This window comes from Punica granatum, chromosome 2 (genome assembly GCF_007655135.1).
Source record: "Punica granatum isolate Tunisia-2019 chromosome 2, ASM765513v2, whole genome shotgun sequence".
Taxonomy (NCBI): domain Eukaryota; kingdom Viridiplantae; phylum Streptophyta; class Magnoliopsida; order Myrtales; family Lythraceae; genus Punica; species Punica granatum.
Genome location: NC_045128.1, coordinates 26,697,439 through 26,724,850, shown reverse-complemented (window position 1 = coordinate 26,724,850; position 27,412 = coordinate 26,697,439). Strand labels below are relative to the sequence as shown.

Sequence of the window (27,412 nt, the reverse complement as noted above, 5' to 3'; positions counted from 1 at the left end):
AGAAGATATAGAGGCCTAAGGTGACCTCTCATAGGCGTTAGTGTTGGGTTTTATCCCCTACTATCATCTCTCTCCTCCTCAAGTCACCATCCTCCTTTCAAAGGTTAGCACCACCCGAGTTGAAGTTACTTGTGCCTCAAGTTTTCAGTAGTTTCATAAGTTTCACGTTATTATTTTAATTATATAATTTTTCTATAATTTTGAAAAAATAATTTTTTTTTCACAACATGCCATGTCGGTAATAAGTTTAATGTTAAGGCAAAATTAAACTAAAAAAAAAGAATTGGGACAAAATGAATGACAAAAAAAGATTGAGGACCAAAATTAATTTTTTTCTCAATAATTATTTTGACAAAAGGATCTAATAGAATCTCAGTCAAGGTAATTGACGAAATTGAACCAAGATAAAAAAAATAGGGAGTAAAACAAAAAAAAATTCAAATGTATAGAATGTAAACGATAAAAAATAGAAAAAGGACAAACAGAAAAGCAACCAAATTTAGAGGACTAAATATATAATTTTCTCGGTGAGATAATTAATATTTCACTGTCACTTGATAAAAGGGAGAAAAAGGATAATAAACAAATGAAAAGACAGGCATAACATCGCAAAAAAGAAGGACCTGACACACTCACTCAACAGTATATTTGTAAGTTTTTTTCGGTGTACACCTTAGTATCCGAAAGCTTAATTGGCCACTAACTAATTCAATCGAGCAGGATTGGCCCACTAAGTAGTAAAAAACTCTTCTAACGTAGATTTTCTCAATTCATGAGACTTGAACCCAAAACCATGTTTGAGGAAAATTAGCGTCAAACCGCTTAAACCCACCTACGTTAACTATGTTTGTAAGTTTTAAATACAAGCAAAGGATATCAATTGACTATCTCCTAAAATCTTTCAAAATCTTACATCAAATCTTATGCAATATTTTGAATATTACTATTACACCTGATGATTACCGTGATCATATCTTAATGGAGACTTGATTAATATTAGAGATTAATATTATGGTTAACTGGAAAAAAAGAGAGATTATATATATATATTCGGTATGTATTATGGTATTCAAAAGATAAATGGAGCCCAATTAATTCAGCTCGAGTCGGGTCAGTCCAGCAAAAGATAAAACTCTCTTAGAGTTGGTTTTTTTCAATTATAAGACTCAAACCCGATACCTTAATTAAGGAGAATAAAAGTCAAACCTTTTGAACTAACCTACAGCAATAGAGATTTTACACACACACATATATATAGTTCCAAAAACATTCAAATGAGATTAGAATCACAAGAAATCGAAAATAACGACACCAAATATACGTGGTAAAACTCTCAAACGGAGGGAAACATTTACGGACAGAGTAGGGTATTCGCTAGATTGAAAATCCAAAGATAACAACCGAGATACACTCGTGTTTCCCTAACCCCCTTACCGACCTGAACCTCACCGAGAAGAGTCTCCTTGATCTCTCAATTCTCTCACCTTCTCACTCTAAATCCTAGAGTTACAGAGAAAATTAACCCCGGATAATTTCCGAAAGATCTCACCCAACACTCACCGTCCCTCACGACATTGTACTCTTGAGTACATGACTCACTCCCTATATATAGATACATGACTGCTCATATATCAAGATATTCTAAATCCCTCTAGAATATTCTTCCATTTGAGATATAGATATTTTCCCTTTAAAATAATCTAAAAATATCCTATAAATGTCCCAAATATCTCATAGGAATATTTGTCTCTTCAAATATTCAAAAAATATAACGAAATCCCTTGAAATAAGATATATAGCGCCTCTTCCTCTTTTCGACCGATCCCGTTGCCGTCTATAAGGCCTTCGATTCTTTGGGTTTTTCCGACTTAGTTGGCTCGCATTCAGCCAAGCATGATCAACCCCCCACTTGACTACCCCGTTATAGCCCCTATCGAGCTCCACCTCACCTTGCACATGCCGCTCCAATCCAAGCCACCCTTGGACTCATTCAAAGTACCGAGCTTACTCAACTTTCCTTTTGTGCACACTTCAAAGCTTACTCGTCTACAAGTCGTATCCCCAACTTCATCATTGCCTAAGACCACCAACTCCGCAAGCCCGAAGCAATCTCGCGATCTAAAATGCTTTATCTGCCTGTCTCTTGCTCGCGAACCGTTGTATAGAGAATGTTGCATCCTCTCAGACCTTCCCATCTGAACATCCTCTACCACCACAGACTGATTCTCAGGAGTCTCCCAGTCTTCCACCACGAACTCCACTTTCTTCACGGATTTCTCTACCTATCCTCGTCTCTCGCAATATCTCTATTCAAATGAATTTCGAAGACTTATTGATCGAGTGCAATGACCTGCACCCATCCACCTTGTCAAGGCCGAGATCACACAAGTACTTTTTTTCGGGAGTTGACCTCTCGAACGCTGTCGTAGTACCGGTTTACCTTGCAGAACTTACATCCCGTCCCGTAACACCCCCTTTTATCACCACAAGAGCTCCCATTCGACATCTTTAAAACTCCACCTTGGCCCTCGTACCTATAACCAAGAGTATCAAGACTTCCTAACGATATTAAATTTTTCCTTATACCCAGGACATGCCTAACATCTGACAATGTTATCTCACTTCCATCATACATCTTATTCTAACTCTACCCACCCCAACAATATTACGTGTTTGTCCGCCATAAGAATTTTACCACCCTCTATCTACCGATAAGCAATAAGCAATGCCCTATCATGAAAAATATGGTAAGAGGTAATCGAATCGAGAACTCATGGCGTACCTGACCAACCCGATGTAGTGAGAGTCCCTGTCCCCCTATCCACTACAACTGAGAGAATATCTCCTTCTCCATCACTTTGCTCCGTCCCCCCTATATTCGCCAATGCCTTGACTTTCGACTTTGATAGTCCCGCTAGAGATGGCCTTCTTCATCGCAAATCCAACAAGTCCTTTTTCGACACCTTGACTTGCACCTGTTACGAGATCTCATCTCTGTCGATCCGCCTTTTGTGATAAGTCCCTCACTGCTCCCCTGGGAACCAGTCTCCTTCTTCTAAAACTCCTTCGAGTTCAACGACGCCTTGACGATTTCCAAGGTGATGCTTGTCCTCTCGTAGAGCATGGTGTTGACGAAGCTCTCATAGGACTCTGACAGAGAGCGCCATAGCAATACTCGTCTTCTATCTTGACATTAATGTTAGCGAGATCCATCACGATCCAATTGAATAGATCCACGTGATCACCTACGGAGGTTCTCGGATTCAATCTTAGCTTCTACAATTGTTGCTTCAAGTACAACATGTTCGTCAGGGACTTCTGCAGATATAGCGATTCCAGTTTCTTCCAAACTTCTGGTGCCGAGCCCAAATCGCACACCTCCAACAGGACTTAGCTTGATAGGCTTAATTGGATTATGCTGAGAGCCTTAGCCATAACCGACTTCTTCTGGTCTGCCGTTGGGGTCGGATCTAGCTTGACCTCTCATCCTAATACTCCTTCCAGGTTGTGCTTAACCAACAAAGCCTTCATTTTTATCTGCCACAATCCGAAGTCGTTTGTCCCGTCGAAATTTTTTACCTCGAATCTCGCGCTCGACATCTTTAATAGCTCAAAAACATGTGCTTTGATACCAATTGTTATTCTAAAGACGTCCAAACAAGATTAGAATCACGAGAAATCAAAAAATAACAACAACAAATATACGTAGGAAAACCCTCAAACAGAGGGAAATATCAACGACAAGAGTATCTACTAGATCGAAAAATTGGAAATTACAACCAATATATCACTCGTGTTTCTTAAGCCCTTATCGACCCGAACCTCACCGAGAAGAGTCTCTCCGATCTCTCAATTCTCCACCTTTCTTGCTCTAAACCCTAGAGTTACGGAGAAAATAAACCCGAGAGTATTGATATCACCCAACAATTATCGTCCCTCGCAACGTTGTATTCTTGCGTACAAGACTTATTCCCTATATAGATACAACACCGCTCATATTTTAAAGATATCCTAAAATATTCTTCCTTTTGAGATATAGATATTTTCCCTTTTAAATAATCTAAAAATATCCTAGAAATATCCATAATATCTCCTAGGAATATTTCACTCTTCAAATATTCAAAAAATACAACGAAATCCCTAGAAAATAAAAAATATATCGTCCCTTCCTCTTTTCGACCAATCTTGTCATGGCCTACAGGGTCTTTCGAGTTTAATGCGAGACATCTCTAACAATATATATATTATGCTTATGTGAGGAAATAATGAAACATTATATGAAACTATATGAAAAAAAATGGAAAAATAGTACCGTACAACACATTTTTTTTATTTACTTTTTTCATGTTTGCAACACAAATTCAAATCATTTCCTTGTACAGTATGAATTTGTTTTTCACCGCACAACATGTCGTCCATATTCTACCAAGAAATGGATGGAATGCTAGCGTGACAGCTTGTTTGAGGGTGTTTTGTAACAAACAACATAAACAAATAAAATGTAATTTAATTTTTAAAAAAAAAAACTAGGATCCCTCAAATTTGGGGTTTAGGGGCGGCCCCATCACCCACCCAACCCCTGATCGGGGTCGTCGACATGATCTAAGTCTGCCGGCCACCCCAACCAAGGGGTTCGTGGTCAGTTGGGCTGCCGCAACAGCCCCTACAATCCTAAATGGGATTTTCTTTTTTAAAAAAAAAAACTTATATTTTATTTGTCTATGCCTCTAAGTTTTTATTTGTTGCAAACCTCTTCTCAAACAAGCTGTCACGTCAGCATTCTGTTCATTTCTTAACAGAATATAGATAGCATGTTATGCAATGAAAAAAATTCCGTTCTGTATAAAGAAATGACTTGAATTTGTGTTGCAAGCGCCAAAAAAGTCAAAAAACGTCTTGTACCGTATTATTTTCAATATATATATATATATATATGTCCTGAAATATTCTCTTTAGTTCCGGCCATTTAAGCAGTGACACACACGATTGGGTTGATGATAATATTATTTATAAATCGTATACTACCACATCATCACTACATAATTTAATTGGATGATGGAGTTATTCAACACGTTTCTAAAATTTCCATATATAAGTAATGGTATAATCGAAAGAGAATCTTGATAGTTCATCAATCGATGTCATACTACAGGCAGCCGGCTCAATTAATTAAGCAAACATGCAAAACGTGAACCAAGATCATTGCCATTTTATTAATGCAAGTGATGATCTCATAGATAACCCAAAAAGTCACGTACCTATAATGTAATACAGGTTTCCGTTATCAAGATTATCATCGATTCAGATAGATTATTATGTAGACCGAACAACGTTACTCGATATCTCGCTATGAATTAGTTAAGTGTATATATGCTGTGTAAGGAAACGGAAATGTTTTGCTTTGATAATAATATTGCTTACATTATTGCACAAAAATACCTTGTTTTGGAGAAAAAGCAATCACATGAAAATGTACAATAATATCTCCTTTTCCTTCTTTTTCTTTTTTCTTTTTAATTTTTTCCCCTCTCATCTTATAGTGGTGTGGTGAAGAAGAATGAATAAGAATTCTTTAATAAAAAAATAATTATAACAATTATCCAAGTGATTAGCACTAAGTCTCTAGTTTCATGCAATTTAATTGATATTATCTCACGTCACATGACGATATAGAATCACTCAATAACTTCTCAGTGCCAAGTGATAGACCAAAGTGGCTTAATAAATTAGCCATGGGCCGTTTCCAGAAAAAGGAAGAAAGTAAACAAATAAAAATAGGGAAATTCATAATGGCATCATTGTAATATGTCATCAGAACTACGGGTAACCTTGTCATCCTGCAACCAACAGAGGCAAGACTACTTATAAGCAGGGCTTCCCCCAAAGCACATGACACAAAGGAACAGAGTCCCCTCTCCTCTCTGACAATGCAATCTCTCGTCCTCCCTTTCCTTGTCCTCCTCCTCTCGGTCCCTGCCGTCCGGTCGGCCAACATCCTCTATGCTGAGGACTCCAACGCCACCGACTACATCCGCACAAGCTGCGCTGCTACGCTCTACAAAGATGTTTGCTACAGCACCCTGTGTCGCTATGCCCGAGCCATCCGAAACGACCCGGACCGTCTCGCCCGTGTTGCCATTTCGGTAAGCCTGTCGAGGGCCCGCCGGATGGCCGAGTATGTGTCCAACCTGTCCCGGCAGGCTGACTACGGGGCTGGCCCACGGGCCGCCGCAGCCCTGCACGACTGCTTCACCAACTTCGGGGATGCCGTGGACGAGATCAAGGGGTCACTGAACCAGATGAGGGGGCTCGACACCTCGAGCCAGGAATCTTTCAGGTAATTAAATTTATTTGATACAAGTATAAAATCTTCATCTTTCCATTTTTACCCTGATTTTAGCATCCTCTCGTCCTTTTCATCGTGTTTGTAAGTAAAGTTTTTTCTCTGTGGTTACGCGAACTGTATGATTGCCCAAAAAAAAAAGTGTGTGCACAATTTGAAAAGAAAAAGATTACAAGGAATATACTTGTCGGGCTATATATTTTTGAAAATTCTTTTGTTAGGAAAGCCTATATTAACTGCACCATAACACTTTGATTTTTATAAGTGTAACCTTTTTTATCATTATTATTTTATATTTTCTTATACCCTATTAGGCCAATAAATCTTCCTTATAATAAATTATTTTATCTATAAACTTTTTTTTTTGAAGGTTTCATGTGTTACAATGTTTCAGCTAACGCTAACAACAAATCCATATCATTTAAAGTTTTTCATGTACAGGATTTTGCATATTTTAAAATATAAAAGCTGCGAATATTTTGTTCGACATTCTCCCTTCTAAACATTGCGGATCTCTTAAAACGCATGCAGGTTCCAAATGAGCAACGTCCAGACATGGATGAGCGCCGCCCTGACGGATGAGGAGACATGTACCGATGGGTTTGAGGACGTCCCCGAGGGGCCCGTAAAGTCGGATGTGAACAATAGGGCTACGGGTGTGAAGCAAGTGACCAGCAATGCGCTAGCATTAGTAAACAGTTTCGTGAACCAAGCGTCTCCTTAGTTTTTACTTACACCTTTAAATTAGAGAAAGGGGGTTTTTTTTTTTTTTCCTTCTATTTTGTTGTTAAGCAAGAGTCTTTTAGTTAGGTTAACAAATGATAGGAGTGTCTGCAAGCAAGTAATGTTAGGTTGATGGTGTGACCAAGTAAATTCGTCTTCTTTGAGTGGAAATGTCCATCCATAAGAGAAAATTTGTATAATTTCCGATGGACGTTGGTTGTGCTAGTGAAAAGGACCGAAGTCAGTGTGAATATGCCTAGTATAAAATCTCGAGGTTCTCCATTTGCACGGACTTTTGGTTTTTTGTAGGTACATAACTCGGTTTGTATTGTCGCTCAAAATTTTTAATAGCGAAATCTATAAAACATCTGAATCTCCGTGGCATTATAAATTTTGAAAACTTTAATAATCTTGAAAAGCAGAACCCATCAGATGGGTCTATCTCGATCTTCTTGACCTCTTAAGTGACGAAAAGACACGAAGAGGTAAAAGAACATGCTCTATGTCTGCCTTTTGGAAGGCCCTTGCGCTATTATATCATTTAGATCATAATATGTCATATACATACACACATATATAAATTGGAAAGTTGTTAAAGTTCCATTTCAAAGTACTAGCCAAAGAAAGGGGCAGTCAAAAAGATTATAAGCGAAGCCTATCATTTTTAACGCAAAAAAAAAAAAAGGAACAAGCATAGATGAAAAGAAAAGACAAAATAATTTCAAAATTCTCTACCAAGATTTTGTTTCTTAAATTTAGAAAATTGTGAAATATATTCGCCCTAATTCAAAATTGCGGAAATTTCTTAAAATCAGAAAATTATGAAAACCGTGTTCACCTAGTTAAAAGGGGAGTCAATTTTTTTCTAAATTTTCTTCTTTACTTCTTTGCTTTTATTACCTTCTCCAAACTTCTGTTGAAATCTAGGAAACACGGATTTTCCAAATGGATGATCAATCCTTTTTTTTTTTCGGTCGATGGATGATCAACAACAATAATAATAACAACAACAATAATAATAATAATAATAATATTATTATTATTATGATCCTCATTTGGAGGACCGTGTTTTATGCTTCTCCTTTTTATATAGAGAACTGGAGGAAAAATTCTCCTAGAAAATTGGCTCCATTTTTTCGGTGTGAATCCTGATATCCGGAAGCTCAATTGCACTCCGACTAATCCAGTTGAGCCTAATCGGCCCATTATGGGATAAAGCTCTCATATCGTACTTTTTTTGCATTCACAAGGACTTGAACACGAAACCTTACTTAAGCAGAATAATGATTTTTTCTAGTTGGAGTTGAAAATACGGATGAATATAAGAAAAAAGGATAAATTTATTTATCAAGATTTCAAGTTATACATACATATATATATATATGAATACGAGAAGTTCTTGAATGATCCTATATCGCCACGTGACATGAGGAAGCACATATTAAATTGCATGAAATAGAAAAATTAGTGCTAATCACTCATATAATTATCATAATTATTATTAAAGAATTTTTATTGATTTTTCATCACCACGTCAATATGAAGTATGATCATTTAAGATTTTCTCATTGAGTATCAAAAAACTTGTCGTATGAGTTATTCTTAAATGTGTACAGTATTCACTAAAATCTATACAATCAAAAGATCAATTGTTCCATACTCGGGCGGGGCCAATGTATTGTCAGGGGGCAATTGCCCCATAAACTTTGAAATTTTTAAATTTCACCCTCAAAAGTATGAATTTTTTTATGTAAAATTAGTATTTTACCTCTCTAAATTTTAAATTTTTAAAATTTTACCCTCAAAAGTATAAGATTGGCCCTGAATGTAAATGTTGGCGCCGCCCGTGGTTCCATATATGCATTATGATATTACATACTTTCTCTTTCATGGTTAATCATGACAGTGCAACTGCTGAAGAAGACAAAATTGTAAGGATTAGTGCCCTCTGCCTACAGATAATACTCTTACATTTTAATTATTTACGTAGAAAGTCCATCATTAATATGTTTTACTAATTTAAACAATAAAATTAAAAATTAAAAATTAAAATAAAGGACAAGTATCAATATCAGATGCGTACCGTGGGGGATGGATATGTTTGTTGGTTAGCGCGAAGTAGGAAAGCAAAACGCATATGATTATACATTACTATTGGTCCTTTTCCCCCTCTGATATATGGCAATAATTATTAAAGTTGATGTGGTTTTTTGATTGTAAAATTGATTCATGTTCCTAATACAAATAAAAATTCTGATTGCTAAAAAAGATGTACACGTAATTTCACAGTGAGTATCGAATCTAAAACTTCTTATAATTATCAAATGAATGTGTGTACTATTACGCTGCATGCTCTTTGATGTTCGACGTGTTTTGATCAGTCCTAAAAGAGAAATTAATCTTGAATAGACCTTTCTCGTGATGATATGACGAGAAATTACCTATACATCCTGCTAGTTGCATAATCTTAGGAACCCTTATCCATGCGTTAAAAAATTAATTCCTCTGTTTGTAAATACAAGTTTTTATCATGACTTCTGGAAGCATTTCACAGCCAAGATCAAGTTGACACGTGAAAAGAAATTTGTGATATCATAAGCTCAATCAATAAGTGAAGATACCTATATAGTCTCCAATAAAAAACAAAAAAAAATTTATATGGACATATAACGAATAGATCAACTACTTCAGTTAGTCACTCTTGAAAGTATAGATATAGAACAAATAGAACAAAACATGTTATACAAAAACAATGAATGTCCCGATTGACACAAGTTTCGCTCGTTATAGTCTATTTATTGACTTCTTTTATTCTATATGAGTAGCCTCGCTAAGGTCTACTACGAGCAAGTACTTGCTAAGCGGTGGAAGTTATTAATAGTAATTGTGGATTTTAAAGTTTTCACTCGAAAAAGAAACCGTCTTAAATGTTTGAGGAGGAAGAGAAATTTGTTTCAAGGAACATGAATTAATTTTTTTCGGTTAAACGGTCACACTCCTCCTTGCTTAACAAAATAAAGGAGGGTGATTTACCATCGATCCAAAAGAGTCGCATGACGTGAATTTTTACTGCCAGGTTCTTAAAAAATAATGATTCCTTTTTGTTTTCGGCCCCAGACGTGGGCTGTACAGAAATATGAATTTGTCCTTTTATTGGGAATGGAGGTTAGATGATGATAAATAAACTAATGACACATGTCAGCCTACAGTTTGGGGACGAAAGAGACCAAAACCAAAACCCAGAAATCGGGTAAGGGGTCCTCTCCAAGAGAACGACGGGAGCTTAAGCAATCTTGTGATGATCGGTCGGGCATTCAATGCCCTCAAATCATTGAACCATCGTTACGTGTTCCGTGGAAGCGTATCCGAGCTCAAGCAAGAGTGGCATCCGGTTTTTTTTTTTTTTTTTTGATGTCCGAAAGCACGAAGCGATGAGTTTTCCGGCAGAAATTCCGACGGACTACTGCAGATATATTACTCAGGAAAAAGAAGGTAGCTATTTCCTCTTAGGCTAATACGGCCAAAACCCAAAAAAGGACGAAGAGAGCATAATAATTCACGAGAAGCAGGTAGCTCTCTTTTATCTGTTTCTTCTTCCGACATTCATGGGCCATCGGATTGCGACATCGCATGTTCTACGGATTCTTCTGCAGTGGAATGAACGGTTGGATTTCAACATTCGAGCCCCGTGATTTGTTGTTTTTCTTCGTCACGGGCACAACTGAAACTGATAGTCGTATCACCGGGATGTGTCAAAGCCTCACCGGGATGCGTGCTTGAGGCGGAAAATGCTGTTCTTTTCGAATTTTAATCCTCCAAATCTGTTGAAATGACAGGTACGGCTGAGGCCTTCTCACTCGACTTACAGTGGCAAGATGGATCGTCTGCCTCGGGAGGCCAGACTTGCAATGGCAAGATGAATTTCTGCCTCGGGGAGGCCGGAACCGGGGCATTAAAGCGAAGATTATTGGCGTTCACTTGAGATGACATGAGATGAGGGAATACTCGATTAATTTGGCAATGTTCTTTATCCTCCTCCTTGCTTTCCCATCTACCCCGATATCCCATTTCGAGTCGGATGTCACTTGGTAGACTAAAAGGGGTATTCTAGCTCGGAATTGGAAGTTCGATTCAAGGCTAACAAATATGCTACTGTTGAGTTTCTTTGACCTTGCAACTATGCACGATACATCCACATCATGAACCGAATGCAGCTCCACAACTTGACAGATCTGAACCATCTAAAAGTGAAAAGCCATTATATATTCATGCTACCTACTCAAGCTAAAAAAAAATAGGCATCGAAAACTAACTGAAATCTTGGGCAATATAATGTCATGCTCATGCAAGCAGGAGGAAGACAACCGGGCAAATTTAGCAAGGCGCGACAGTCAACCGAATCAAATTTACACAGGATAATGCGCAACGGGTTTCGCACAAGTTGCAAGAAAAACGAGCTTCAGCGAGCAGAGAGTGGAACTCGTATACTCTATTTCTCGCTTCCTAACCCTAAAAGCTCACTCCTGTTGGTGTTGCTCAGCTCACCCAAAACTACCGACGCATTAAATTAGTCTCAACGAAACAAACGGACTTTATTCTTTAAGCTAAAAGCAGATAAAACATGTTTAATAAGACAACGGAGCTCTCTTGCAGCTCATGTATACGGCACAAAAGTATCCGTGGTTATAACAGCAGCAAAAAGATGACACGATTCTGAACGGTGTCGGCCTATGACAAGATGCAGGCACTCGTTCGCATCAATCATTACTCTCTTAGTTTCTTCATGCGATACACAACCAAGTATGGGGGTAGATGAGCGGGGGAATGTTCATGTGATGACTGTGGGGGCAGATCGGCCAGTGAATTCCTGCATCTTTGAGAGCTTCAGCGCTACATCCACCTGTAAATCGAAAGGCCAAATTAATCAACTCCATAAATGTTGGTGAGATACAGGGTGGAAGTATTAAAAGTTTTTGAGGTAATAATAAATTTTCTCACAAGAGGAGCCAGTGCTTCCTGTGAATCCCTTCCAGTCTTTGATGAATCCTTTTCATACTGCTCAATATAGAGACGGATTGTGGCACCTTCTGACCCAGTTCCTGAGAGGCGGAAAACCTGCCAGTTTTGATAGATCATTTATCAAAAAGCATCTTTCTGCCAAGTTTGTACTGAGAAACTAAAAAACCATGATTACTCCTGAACAACAGATGACATCTCTGCTGCAAAGCAAATGACCAAATCATTCCAGTACTCATGTTGGATAAGAAGCAGAGCAAGAGTGTTGAAACTCACAAGTCGAGAGCCATCTTCGAACAAATAGCGAATACCCTGATGCTTCGAGACAGAGCCATCAACAGGATCTTTGTACTCAAATTCATCAGCATGAACAACCTTCGATATGTCAGAACGTACCCCTTTCACTATGCTGTAAAATTAAGAGAGAAGAGACTTATCAGGTAGACGAAAAATATAACAGCTCATCGACTTTTAAGGAGAAAGAATCAAAAAGTATATGAAGAATGAATAGAGAGGAGATACTCAGAGAGGCAGGTGAAAGCTTACTCATTAACTTCAGAGAGAGAGGATTGCAGCTTGACCAAGTATGCCATTAATTCCTTTGCTGCTCCTGCATCAACATTCTTCAATAAACAAAGACAAATCAGTCAACTAAAGCTTTGACTGCGTCATAATAGCTGAAATAATTAAAGAAAAGCAACTAATAAGCAATACCTCATAATCATATCGAGTATAGTAGTGGCGACCATAGGTGGCCCAGTGTTGACGAACTATATCTTCTACAGTCACGAGCTTTTCCCCGTTGAGGTTGTCCTTGTTCTTGTAGGCAAGAATAGAAAGCCAGGCCAAGACAGCCCAAATTCCGTCCTTCTCTCGGATATGATCAGAGCCTATTGATAATTTCAAACCCAAAGTTACAAAGGACAGTCTAGAAAACATACTGATGCCTTGAAAATTGATTTCTTTACTGTCGAAAGGAATTTTATGTACTAACCAGTTCCAAAGCTTTCCTCTCCGCAAACTGAGCACATTCCAGCATCCATTAGGTTGCCGAAAAATTTCCACCCAGTGGGCACCTAGAGATAAACATAGGGAAAACAAGTATTATCAGTATGAACTAAATACAGGGTCATCAAGTGTTAATCATATCATTCTTTGCTTCTAATTACCTCGAAAAATTTCAAATTCAAATGTTTTGCGACAACATCTAGGGCAGCTGAAGTCGGCATGCTCCTACAACCACCAATTTCATTTATTTATGAGATCCGATGGCAAAAGTGAGGGGTTAGAGCATATCTAAGACTAAAAAACAATTATATTATTGACCAAAAGAAAAAATAAATAAATAAATAAAAGATAAGCACTGAAAGAACTGGACGATTACGAGAATATATCAGTTGTTCAAACAACATATACATGCATGTGGTCCAACATTAATATGTGATAGAAAGGAAAAAACCTACTCCTCACATAAAGGAGCATCTAAAAAAAATAAATAAATAAACAGAGAGAAAGGCCTCTCTGTAGCAGCTAACAAGGTGAAAAGCAACACCAACCTGGCAACTCCCTTAAGACCACCTGAGAAGTACGGTATGGCATCAACTGCATTTGCAGCAATGATTGCAACTGAATCTGATGGAGTCACAAAGAACCTGCAGTGAAAGAAATTAATCACAAAACATAACAAAGTTTCTCCAATTAACAGAAAAAAAAAGGTCTTCTTTCTTCGACTTCTATCTAGTCGGGAAGTGCTGTGGGTCAAAAAGCATCATCTGGACAACTCTACCTCTTTCCAAGGATCATATTACGATCTGCATCACCATCAGCAGCCGCTCCGAATTCAGGCGGCTCTTCTCCGGTATTAGACTTTCCCAAGCCCATACGTGCCACCAACTCCTTGGCATATGTTAAATTTGGGTCTGGGTGACCACCTCCAAAGTCTTCCTGTAAATATTTAATCATCATTTTAAGACACAGCAACTTGAAGATGTTATGAAATACCAGTGACGCATGAGAGAAGTAAGAAAACCTTGGGCGTGCAGTTCAATAATGAGCTCTCTTGTGCACCAAGCTCTTCCACAAAGATTCGTTTGGCATATGCTCCAGCAACTCCATGTAATGCATCATAGCTGTGATTAGGTTAAAACTGTAAGTAAGGTCACTGATGAATATAAAACATATCAGCCTGTCACAAATAACATATTGCATAAGGGGGGAAAAGGATAAAAGGCAATCTACCGACCAAAAACTAAACTTTGGAGAAGAGAGCAGTTTCCGGATAGATTGGAAGTCAAAAATTGACCTGTGCCATTATCAAAGGGAAAATACCATTAGTAAGCACTAGATATTTAAGAAATTTCATGCCAAAAGCAAAACTAGTATTTATTCCCATGATGCATGTCAAAGGCTTGCACATTTCTATCCCTGGAAAATCAGTAGTGATGACTGATGCATTTGTCACAGTTCCATGTGGCTGTCTTCATTTGAATATGTAAGTCCTATTCACGATTCGCTATCAAAGAGTCGTAGAAGGTAAGACATTGTATGGAGTCGGATGGATTATGTTATAATTTAATGTTATCAGCAATCCATTGAAGATGCTAATGAATTTTATTTCATGTAGTATTCAATTACACCAATCATATCATCTGCAACTGCAAGAGAAGGTTAGCCTGATCTTTGAAAGAGTTGAATAGTTCATAAGCTTAAGTCGCTCATGATCAAGATTGATAACTGATCAAATGAAGGCATATAGAAAATTAAAGAGCATCATCAGCAGACGGCAGCATGTGCACAAAACTCCATGTTTATGTGTTCTTCAAACATCATTCAAGTGCAGGAAAATTTGCATTAGGAACCATGAAAATGATTCAACCTATGCTTTGAACACCACAAATGTGAAAAGTGCATATTTGGCAGCAAGATGATAGAGAGCTTACTTCATCAAGGCAACATAATCACTGGCCGAATCAAAAACCTCAACATCAAATTGTCCCTCAGGTCCACTGAAACTTGTTACGCCTGGCACAGTTATATCAACCTAAAAAAGAAGGCTGACTGTTATCATACCACTGTATCATTGAGAAAATAATACATGCATAGGCGCAATGTTGAAAGAAATGCTGCTTCCAAAGTATTTACACATCAGTAAGATTTTAGCTTTCCATTCAAGTAAGCTTACATTAGGAAGATTTTCCGCAATTAAGTACTCCCGAATTGTTTTAGTATTTTCATAGATCTTGTCAGTAATCGATTCTGGGGCAGGACCACCATTTTCCATGTTGTACTTGATCCCAAAATCCTGCAATAGGATTGAAGGTATAGAGTCATACTTTCATACCACAACCTCCTTCATTCGTCAGTATTTCTCTAGGATTTATATACTAATTGCTAGAAACCACCCTAAAGGAATTAGTAAAGAACGATTTTGTATTTCAAGATAACAAACTGAGTGCATTACTGGCGACAACATCCAAGTCTGCTCCCCATTATAAAACCAATAGCCAACACTTCAGTAGAGAAGGAACTTGAAATCCACATGGATTCACTCTGCTTCCTCAAACAACCCTCTTTGTCATATTATTCCACAAAGTCCAGGTAATAAGAGAAGAAACAATTTCCATAGATTCGAGTTTCATCAAATGAACAATTAATACTTTCCATGCAATCAATGATCCATCATAGATTTTAATGTATAATCTATTTCATTCAATTAAAGAAATTATCAGAAACCCAAATTTTAGAAGCTACTTGACAGTAAAGAGGTAGCTCATCAAGAGATTCTATCCTGGTCTACAAGTCATAACAGTTTACAGAATTATCCTCCTCTTTTAATATTACTAACAAGCAATATCTTCATTTGCGAAGCATTCTATAGGAAGAATGCCATACCTAGACTTTATGCAACACTCATAAGCTATAGACACAATTTCATACAACTGCTGTAATATCAGAGTATATCAATACCAGCCAATTCATTCTCAGGAACTGATTTTAACAAAATAATCAAGTCATTAGACAGTAACGCGACATAAGAAGAGGTATCTGAGAGTTGGACGAATTTATAATTAAAAAAATGGCATCTTAAATTTAAATCAGAAAGCAATAAACCATTCCTTAAAAACTACCTCTCTTAGCCCTCCAAACTCTTAAGAGACCACGAAAATTAAGACTGTGAGACGCCTAAAGGAGGAGTTTCACAATAATGATGATTTGCAGTACTGGGTGATTTAGGTGTATCCACAGCAAAGTTTCCAAAAAATATGAGGAAATAAGATCTGATTTCCCAGGTCCATGCACAAGTATCCTTCTTTGTCATTGATCATAGATATTAATAAAAGTGTATCATCACTCAAGAATCCAGGAAACTACAAATATAGAAAAGCAATTTAGTGGCAAGGGATATGGCAAAACCTACCTCATTGGGACCACCAGGATTATGGCTTGCTGTCAAAATAAATGCCCCTGTTGCCTTGGCACCCTGATAAATGAAGTTTAGAAGTGAAGTTATTGATAAACTAGTTTAGTAAACCCATAATATTTTCAAACAAGATTAAGGAGGATGAGCATAGAAGAATAAACAGGCTAGATGTCACCATTTTATATAAGATTACATACATCATGTCCAGTTCTTTCACGAATTACTGCAGAAACAGCAGGAGTTGAAAGCAAGCCATTCTGACCAACCCAAACACGTCTCACTCCATTTGCAGCTGCCATCTTGATTATGATCTGCCAATATTGAATGGGAGCATGTAAAAAGCCAAGATGTGCAATCACAAAAAAAATCAAAAAATGGATATTATGACATAAATTGAAACTGAATTGATATAGCTCGTAAAATTCACAGTGAAATTGAAATTGAATTGAAATAGCTCGTAAAATTCACACAGTAATCAACTTTAAAGGGATTGAACTAATCTCAGTATGTTCTTTTTCCCTTTCCTGACCCCTATATAGACCACTTTGAAAGCAGGTAGCAGAACAAAGCAAGTAAAACCCAATTAAGTGATTCAAGAAAAAATCTCTTGAATTCATGAGAAGCAAACCTGAATAGCGTCCTTTGAGAAATATCGGCCATCACCGGAAACAACAAGTGTAGCACCTACATGCATGCAATTTATAAGTATTCAATCTTCTCTTTTCAAACAAGAGAAGCACAAAACAGCAGCAAGGAGAGGTAGAACTAATTGGCAGGAGAACATGGCAGCCAGTAGTAAGTAAAAAATTAAACGGAGAAAAGTAACTTGTTTTTTTCAAAACACTAAATAATTTAATTGCAAAATCTTACTTTGCAGATGGAGTGTCAGAAAGTCTAATTGCACGGTCAATACCAAAAAAAAAATTCAATGTGGCATGATTCGATTGTCTAAGAGAATTACAATTCTATCAAAAGGAGACCATTATTGCAGAAAAAAGTATACACATACATATACCCAACTATAAGGCCCTCAACATGGCCAAAACTTAGGCACCCCAAACAAAATGGGCCTCAGCCGACCAGAAGGTCACATATATCTGCCCTTAAACCCTTCTCCATGGACCAAAACAAAAATGAAGAAGAACCAAAACCATGCCACAGAAATTAAATACTACAAGTTTCAGAGTAGGAATAATGCTAATTCACAGAAAAGATCAACCGATAATTGAAGCTAAAAATAAAAATAAAAAAGTGGATAAGGAAAGGTCTATAGAAGCCTAGATTTCTTCATAAAGAAAACTCCAACACATCTTGTAGAGTTAATATCACTGCTGAATAAAATAGTGAGAAAACTCCAGAGCTCATTCCTTTCCGTTTCTTTCCCTCAGCCCATCCTCTAGAGGTTTTTATATCAACTATAGTATTACGCTCAACATGGCTGAACGAGATCAACATAGATAAGTTATACTGAATCCAATTTGTACTTTAGAGATAATTCATTCCACAAAAAGCACAGTCCCGCACCTGTAACTTTCTCCGCTGAAAGAGCATTGAATGTCGACTGGACGAAATTGTGTAAGTAGTGAGGTTGCGCGAATACCTTGACCTGAAAAATAGCACCCACAATGAAGCTAAGATTTAGAAATCTAAGAAATAGTGATGCACATAACATACTTCCATATTCAATACGTTATCTCCAAGCTAATATACACTAGTTTTATATCAACAGAGAAGCAGTTCTCTTACAAATAAATGGAATCAACAAAAGAAAAATTCAACCCCCGCATATGACAAAGCACTACTTCACCCACGTTCACCATAACTCTTAACGCAATCAAGGCAAAACGCCGGCAAAACAACAAAGTATGATTAAATTTAATTAAATACTCCAAAAATTAGTAGAGGAATGAAAAAAAAAAAAAAAGATCCTGCATTTGATCATGAAAATGGAACAAAAATCTCCTGGAATGATAATTCCAGCAGGAAATGGAAAATCAGAGGACTGGATCCGAACTAGCTGATTCGCCAGCTTACGTGACAATTCCAAATTATAAACAAGTCTGGATTTTGAAGTGAATAGATTTCTCATGTCTATGTATATGCGCACAAATATCCAAAAGCTCAGCTGAATTGTGCATTGGATCCTATTCCTGTGTTGATCGAACTTGAGCCTCAGATTCGAGTCACTCAACACGCAGCTAACTTTATCTATATAAAAAAATCATATATTTTTCTTCTAATTGAAAACTCCAACGATCCGATCTGAAATGGCTTCTACCACTGATTCTGCGAACGGAGAATTAGATCTGAGCAGCTAACGAATGGGAAGATCCCATAAGAGCACCGAAATCAGAGAGACTGTATCTGAACGAATAATCTCCATCCTATCCAGTGGGTTCATGAGATTCGCAATGGAATGGATCGAAACAACGGCTCGCGAGAAGAGGGAGAGGTGGGGTGGAACCGAACCAACCTTCTTGCGGAGGCCGGAAGTGCCGGGCTTCTGGCCATCGAAGGGGGTGCTCTCGACCTTGGATACGGCGAACGTCACCATTTCTGCGACAGGCACACGTAAAACGGAGAGAAAGTTGATCGGAGGGAGTGCTGATGGAATGGAATATATATAATATATGAAAAGATTGAGAGAGAGATTTGTATAGACAGGGGAAGGGAAGGGAAGGGAAGGGAAGCGAAGCTGCAGCGACTGGAGAGGAGAGAGTTTAGTTTTTGTTTGGTCTTTATATATACGAGGGAGCTAAACCAATTAAAAATTTGACACCTCACCCCTTACCATTATTCAAAAAAAAATTATATCAAAAAAATTAGAAACCAAAAGAAAAAGAAAAGAAAAAAACTCGAACAAGCTCAAGAAAATATTTGCAGGTAAACTTTCGTATGAAGTTCGCCGATCGGAGTATTGTTAACTCTTGTACATTATCTTCAGAAGAGTCGTAACCGTGCTTTGCATGCGCCGTGTTACGTAATACTTCATTTTTGTTCTTTTTTCGTACTTAGCAAGGTCTTGAACTAATTTTTATAATTTTAAAAGGAGATAATCTAATTTATTATAAAATTTTAAAATACTATTGTTAGTTGAAAACTCCAATTAAAGAAATCCAATTAAGAAATACATGGGGAATTGCCGTTGGTTTTTTTTTTTTAAGAGAGAATGGTTGAGAGTGGGAGAAAATATTATAGAAGGGGTTGGGGGTTTATAGTTAAATTAATATCTAAATTTGATAAAAGGAAGTGCAGTACAGTAGCGAGAAATATTACAGTTTTACAAATTTAATTCTCGTGGTGAAACTATCCATGTCTTTCGATTAGCTATTAAAATTCTCAATTCATCACATTAAGTCTATGAGACTTCTTGTATTGATTGGATGATTGGATGGTTGTCTGAAGAGAAATAAAATTGCACCAACTAATCGTCTTTTTTCTTTTTTCTTTCTTATATATGACAGGGTGTTGCACATGTCTCTTATATATTATTTATCAAATATATATATATATATATTCTTACAAGAATGCATTTGGAAGGTGGGATTTCGAGAAAAATAAATGAAAAGGGACCAGGGAAAGAGCATTTCTTCGGATATACTTCCATTGGTTAGACGGGAAGATGTCCTACCTTTCTTTAACTTTTCTTTTCTTTTTTTCTTTTTTCTGGCCTTGAATTGCAAATGAAAAGAATAATTTTAAATCAAACACAAAATTCTTGATTTGGAGAAAGAAGCTTTGTTATATTGACATCAACCTCGGCATGGAATTAAAATCTCATCAGTGGGACTTTGTATTTTTATATTTTTCGTTCTCTTATCCATCTCTCTTCTTGGATCTCGTATGACTATTGAATCATTTCCTAGTTTGTGATTATTCAGTTTAAATAATCACAAACTAGGAAGGTCTCAGTCATATGTATAAGTAAGAAAAAGTTATCATTACTGATTTTACTAAATTATTGTTTGGATGAAGCGTATTTATCATGTAAATCTCAAATTGTTCTTTGTCCGGTGAGACATATATTTGTCGTATACCTTTTCTTTCACTTTTGGTGGATATTCTTTCTTCTGTTTGATAACCTTTTTATATCGTTCTTTTTCCTTACATATTATTTTTGCGAATGATTTGTATACATATAAATATAGATATACAATTAGAAAACCCAAGATATTCAATACGTTGTTAATAATTTTCAAAAAAGCAAATAACTCCACGAAAGAACACCGCAGCATACATTTTCTATTTACGTCCCTGCTCTAAATTGCATTACCAAACACGGTGTCATGAACTTTCGCATAATAAGCAAGTTTAATACTATCTAATAATCAATTCATCTAATGTAAACAACACTTCTTTGTTCATGTAAGGGGAAAAAAAAGTAATGATGAAATAAATTTGATTGGTGGACTAACATCGTCTTATAATTTTTTTCAATAAAAAAGGAGTAATTGTGAAAGGATATATATAGAAAAACGAAAGGAAAAAGTGGCAAAAGATGAAGGTATGAATAAAGGAGGAGCTATTCTACCTTGGCTTTGATTCCAAAATGCTTCTCCCCAGATTGGTCCATATGGAATGGAATATCCGCTTTGCTATCCCATCCGCGTCTTCTTTCTCTTTATTTCTCCCTCGAGATAGATGCCTTTTATTTATTTAATTATATATATATATATATATATATATTCATTCATCTATTTACTTTGATAAAAATTTATTCAATTTTCTTTTACGTGCTCTCTGTCTACAATTCGTCGAGGCAAGACAAAGAAATAGAGTACGAATTTGCTCCTATTGGAAATGCTAGAACAGTAAATCTAGAACAATCGAGGTGATTCGTAAATTTGCAAGTTAAACTTCTGTGGTTGTTCCTTGTCATTGTTTGTTTTTGGTGATTAGATGACAGTTTTTGCATACTATGTTTTTTTTTATCTGTATAATGAGAGATATTCAAATTCTAACTGATTAACCCTTACAATTCACGTAAACACCCTACAAGCTTGTGACATGTCAATTCATAGCATTCTCCTACATAATTTTTATAAGGTGACTGGAACTTGAATTTTTATGAAGGAAATTGCGTCCCTTAACCACTAGACTAACCTACTTATTATTCCCATTTGATTGGTCATTTTGCACATTACATTTCCAAATGTCTGCAATTTTTCCTTCGATCACTCGGTTTTCTCTTCTTGTTTTACTTATAGTTTTATTCTTATTTTTTAAAAAATGAAATATTTGTTATCAAATATCAAAAAATGAAATTAAAAAAGTAAAAATAAGTATTATGGAGGATGAATGGAGAAAGTAATTAACAAGAGGAAGACATGAACGTGAGACGAGAAAGAAGAGCGGGAGAAAATAATTAAGCAACTAGTCTTCAAGCCCGTATATTGGCGGATTTTCGTATTTTCCCATAATAATTTTCTTATATCATGAGCCTATAGGAGTAACTAAACCAATATTTCCGAAAAGTATATGATGCAAGGATTGCTCTAGTGTCTTGTTTCCTTTATCATGAGCCTAAAAGAGTATATATAAATATGTAGCAGGATTTCTCTATTTGTGGACCCGTGTTGCAATAATATTCCACAAACTTAACATTAATAAGTCCTACAACTTTAGACAATTCAATAACTTACAAACAAAAAAATTGAGTCAAGTCAAGATTCATTAGACTTTCGGATACTACGGTGTATACAGAAAATAAAAATATTGAGTCAAGCACCAAAAAAAGAGAAAAGGAAAAAAAATATTGCAGATCGAATCACTCTCTGGACATCACAGATAAGTATTATAAATGAGTTGATAATATTGTTTCTAAAATTCCCTAGATGACTAGTCATTTTTATCGAGCAAGGACAATTATGAGAGATGAAAGAAGATTTTCTATTTTTTCAATGTTTCATAAAATGAAATGGATTTAATTTAGGACATATGAAGAGAACATCGATCACGAGTTGTAGGCTGTCCTTGGTGGAAACTTCATTGCACGAATAGGAAATTTCCATTAGATTACTCAGAATATATATATATATATATATATAAATATATTAGAAAGAAATTGAAATTACTAACTAATATTAAATTTGATCACGGAAAAAAATTAATGTTAAATTTAGAATTTCTCATATCACTTTTCTAGCATTTTTTTAAAAAAATGAAAATATACATCAATTATGTTCCCCTTTAGTATAAATGACGACAATAATTTCATTACATGGATCATTCGGGCACAGCAAGCGAGTCCTGGAGGATCCACCGTGCTTTCTTTTTTTTTAATCATCTTGCTCTCTTTCTTATATCATATTTTCAATTTTTTTCCCAATCTATATAAAATAATAAAAGCCAGGACGATATCTCATGATATGCCATGTAAGACAAAACATGTCTTTCGTTGCAAGACCTTTCAAGTCACAACCAATAAACACTTATCACTTGGTGCATTGTTGTATTGCCACCTCAATTTAGAAGCCGCAAATAATTGAATTTATGAGAAATCATAAATCATATATTTATGATTACATTTATAATAAATAGAATTTTATTAATGAGGGCTTAATATAGCATAATGCAGAAACTAGAAAGAACCCAATTCTTTTTGGCTCTATGGTATCAAACATGAAGAAAATTTGAATATAAAAGTTCTTCATCAACTACCTTGAATGGAAATTACAAAGGTATGGTTTTGGATTCATAAGGCCGGCCATCATTTTAAAGTAAGTAGATTATATTTTATATATATTAGAGAAAGATGATCCGATATTAAGTACAAATCAAGTTTTTTGTTTGGATAGCTGATGAACTCACTATTAGTTTAGAGAAAATATAAATATTATATATTGTTATTTTTTATTGTATGATTGAAAAGAAATACATTCATTGAGGGATTTTTGAAATAGGGAGAATTGATATATCTTGTTGTTCTTACAATGAGTTGAGTACTGGGATCACTCAACACCTCAAGGTAGTCGGTATGCACGTGTAAACTGCTATGTATATGTAAATATAAACAAAAATCATTTTTCTATAAAATTTATAATGCAAGAATATATAACACTAATTTTATTAATTATCATAACAAATCTAGTATGCGCATGCACGGGACCGTGCATCTAGTTTATTTAATATATATATATATTTAAAATGGGTCCATTGGGCCAAGCAAGCGGGTAGGGTGGGTTTTCCATTCCTCAAGGATCCACCCTACCATCTCTCTCTCTCCCCCTCTCTCTCTCTCTCTCTCTCTCTCTTTGTATTTCATTTCATCATGCTTTCTTTTTTTCATGTTTTAAAATATTTTCCCATTTTAAATATACATATTATATTCTTTTCTCCATCACCTAATATTTGAAAGTTCAATGGGTCCAATTTATCTAGGTTCAAGTAAGATAGGCTCACTAGCTTGCGTTTGGTTTTCCAGTTGGATTAGTGATCCAACTCAACTTGATTTTGTATAATGATTGTATGTGTTAACAAAATATATTAAGATGTGATAATATATGTGTGTGTGTGTATAGATGCGAAAGTCGATAGAAAATTTGTTATTAAAAATAAATCATAAAAATAGTCAGGAAAAAGTACGAGTGAGAAATTATTATTAAATGAAAGAAAAAAAACAAAATAGTAATGATTATATTTTTGAATATAGGGATGAATAGAGTTGAGTTAGGTAAAGTTGGGTATTAGTTAAAAGCAAATGGAGCCGGATCAAACACTTCCTATCGTAAATTTTTACCAAGCACAAGCGACACGCTAAATCACCTAAAATGAAACTACTTGGTAAAATAACTCATTTCAATTTAACACTAATTTATGTAGAGCTCATAAAATGAGTATGATGGATTTCCGCACTCTCGAGGACCCACCCTGCTCTTTTTTTAATTTCAATTTTTTTATCTAATTTAAATATACAAACCTTTTTTTTTTTGGAGTTCTCCACCTAATCTTCCGAAAGTACAATGGCTCCTCTTTATATTGGTTTGAGCATAATTGGCCCATTAAGAGATCAAACTCTCTTGATCGTGAATTTTTCCCAAGTAAAAGCGCTGAATCTCTCCTAAAATGAATCCAATGATGCAGATCTCACGAAAAATTGTGCAACCCATCAATCCGATCGCCAAATTCATTTTTAGATAAAGGATTATTGACTTGTTATTTATAAAGAAACAAAAACCAATAATATCAATAAAATGATTATTGAATTGTTTTTATAAAGAAATAAAAACCAATAATATCAAATTGTGCCGAACCTTACAAGTTATTACACTTGATCGTTCAGAGGACTTCAATGAAAAATAAAGGAGAAAACCTTACCCAAAATATTCTAACCTCAAAAAGCTTGTCCGAGTGCTTATAATAAGGCCTAGATGAAATTGGAAGGAAATAAATTTGAGAAATAAGCTAATCTTAGTTTATCAAAAACTAAATAGCATAAAAGGAAATCAATATCATGCCATCTAGGATAATTGGCATTAATTGTTATCCAACTTTAGCTCTCTCTCTTGCCTTCAATATGCGTTTACTCCAATTTTGCATTGGTTGTCAATTAACTCTTGACAAGTCAATAGATTAAAGCCCTTTGGAGACCCGACTGAATTCGACACCTCTAGGCCTGAAAAGTCCTTCATCAAGCTCTCCATAACTTGTTGGATTCGCCTTGCCCTCGCTCATGTGATTAGTCCGCTCGGCAAATGCAAGTCTCCAAGATCTTATGCATCAGCTTTATCTTCACATGTCCGACTTCCAAGCTCTTGTGTATCATGCCCCATCACCCATTTTGGTAAAAAAAAAACTTATTTTAATTCATCACAATTTTAAGTAGGGTTGTGCATGAGTACCGGGTATACCCGGAACTGGTCGGAACCTACCTGTTAGGGTAGGGTCCGGGTAGTTCGTATTGAAAATATGGTAGGTTCCGGGTATTAAAATTAGGAACCGTTGAAAACCGGTTTCGGTTCCTGCCTACAGGGTACCCGAAATCGATTATTTATTTAAAAAAATAGAGAGGAAAGAGTAAAGTTACTGCCTCCTCTAATAAATCAGAATAGATGCACTTTGCTGTGTGAGATCATATTATGGATGTTTAATTTTGTCATTGGATTGATAAGACATATTATTTTTTTGTTGTTGTGAATTAATCTAAATTTTGTTGATATTCTATTTGGCGTGATTACTAATTGTTGTATGTGACATTTTTATTTAGCAAAAGAAAAAAATTTTCAAGTTCCAACAGGGTACCCGGAACCTGTAGTATAATACAGGTTCCTGGTAGGTTCCGGTTCCAAGATTCAACACGGTAGGGTCCGATTCCAAAATCTTGGAACATGTCCCTTACTGGGTAGGGTTCGGATATCGGGAAGAGTACATAATACCTGGAACCAATCACCCCTAATTGTAAGTACTCTCGTTTTAAATGTGACAATATAAATATCCCCATTTTTAGGTGAGATGTAAGAGATTATGGCACCTTGTTGATTGGGACTAAATATCGATAGGGATTTGACTCAGTGTTGATGGAGGAGCTGCTTTTAATGAATATCACACCCCTACCTTTTTTATGAGTATATGGAACCCCTCCTATAATTAAAGTTCATGCACTTAAATTAGCTTGCCATTTAAGACTTATTATATTGTAATTATGATTTTCTAATTAGAATTATTGAAAATTGAAATTGAGATTAGCAAGAAGAAATATTAGCTTTTATGCCATGTGAAATATTAATTAGTTCGATCTTTTGAAAAATCTAGATAATTTACTATAAATAAAAATTTCATAATTTTTACATATAGATAGTTTTATTATTAACTTTATTTTACTTTATATTGATTATTACAAAACTATTATTATAAACTAAAAAATCGATGGAAAAATTTTCCAACTCGCGGTATCGCACAAGTATTATTGCACCCCAGAGGTTATTATTATCTTACAATTCATTGGTTTCGGCGTGCGGGCCATTCGATATTGATACAAATTACTTTTTAAGACATAATTACAAAAGCACTATTTAAAAGTTCGTTTAATTTTGATTGAAAAAACAGACATTACAAACATTACAAAAAATTACAAATTGTGAGCGAGAGTTAAAAAAGAGAAAATCATATTAATAAGGAGATATTTACTCTACTCTTATGAAAATGCGAATAACATATATATTAATAGATAATAAACATGTAGTGTATATATATATATATATATATATACATACAAAAAGTGATAGATATTGTGTAAGATTAGGGTGCTGCTAAAACAATACTGAATCAAAAAATGATGCATAGAATGAATTTCCAAATCTTCTATTTATAGGATGTTGAAACATTGAATTTGGAAAAAAATCACATATCTCAAGAGATTCTATTCAATAATCGAGAAAAGTCCTTGATATCCTACATACATTGAATGTAGAAAATATCTTCTCAGTATTCAACGTATGTAAATAAGAGATAATGTACTTGCAAAATATTGATGTAAAAACAGACAAATACCACGAATCTCTGATTTACAATTAAACTAGAAATGCACGGGACTTTTACTACAAATATAAATTGTACTTACTTTGTTCAAATTTTAATTTTTTTAGTTAATTTTCAAAAATTTCACAAAGAATTATTTCCTTTTTATATGGTATATATAACATTAAATAGTTATATCCAAATATCTCAAGACATTATGATTAATTAATATATGCAATTATATTAGAGAAGGAGTAGTGGTGTAGCTTCAAAATTATAATTTCCCAATATATTTATGCATATATATTAAATTATTAAGTTTTTTTGTTTATAAAATCTTAATTTATATGCATTTATTTATTTTATACTTTTTAGTTTTAATTGTATTAAATCATTGAAATTATAAACGAACTTATTTATTATTTTAAATAATATATAAAATGATGTTTATATGA

General features: G+C 35.3%; 2 protein-coding genes across 2 annotated transcripts; one reads left to right on the top strand and one right to left on the bottom strand.

Annotated features, from left to right (window-relative positions):
• The first annotated feature begins 5,876 nt into the window (after window positions 1-5,876).
• LOC116197906 (21 kDa protein-like) lies at window positions 5,877-7,358 on the top strand. The gene is made up of 2 exons (XM_031528178.1): window positions 5,877-6,337; window positions 6,875-7,358. The coding sequence occupies exons 1-2, from the start codon at window positions 5,928-5,930 to the stop codon at window positions 7,065-7,067; spliced, it is 603 nt and encodes a 200-aa protein (XP_031384038.1). The 5' UTR covers window positions 5,877-5,927; the 3' UTR covers window positions 7,068-7,358.
• Window positions 7,359-11,423: 4,065 nt separating this feature from the next.
• On the bottom strand, window positions 11,424-19,241 carry LOC116196548 (phosphoglucomutase, cytoplasmic). Its single transcript, XM_031526326.1, has 18 exons — window positions 18,976-19,241; window positions 18,027-18,108; window positions 17,131-17,186; window positions 16,700-16,813; window positions 16,500-16,562; window positions 15,264-15,383; window positions 15,022-15,122; window positions 14,325-14,384; window positions 14,112-14,211; window positions 13,869-14,026; window positions 13,639-13,734; window positions 13,252-13,315; window positions 13,077-13,158; window positions 12,797-12,972; window positions 12,629-12,705; window positions 12,359-12,491; window positions 12,065-12,181; window positions 11,424-11,966 (listed from the first exon to the last, which is right to left on the bottom strand). The coding sequence occupies exons 1-18, from the start codon at window positions 19,054-19,056 to the stop codon at window positions 11,895-11,897; spliced, it is 1,752 nt and encodes a 583-aa protein (XP_031382186.1). The 5' UTR covers window positions 19,057-19,241; the 3' UTR covers window positions 11,424-11,894.
• Window positions 19,242-27,412: the final 8,171 nt, after the last annotated feature.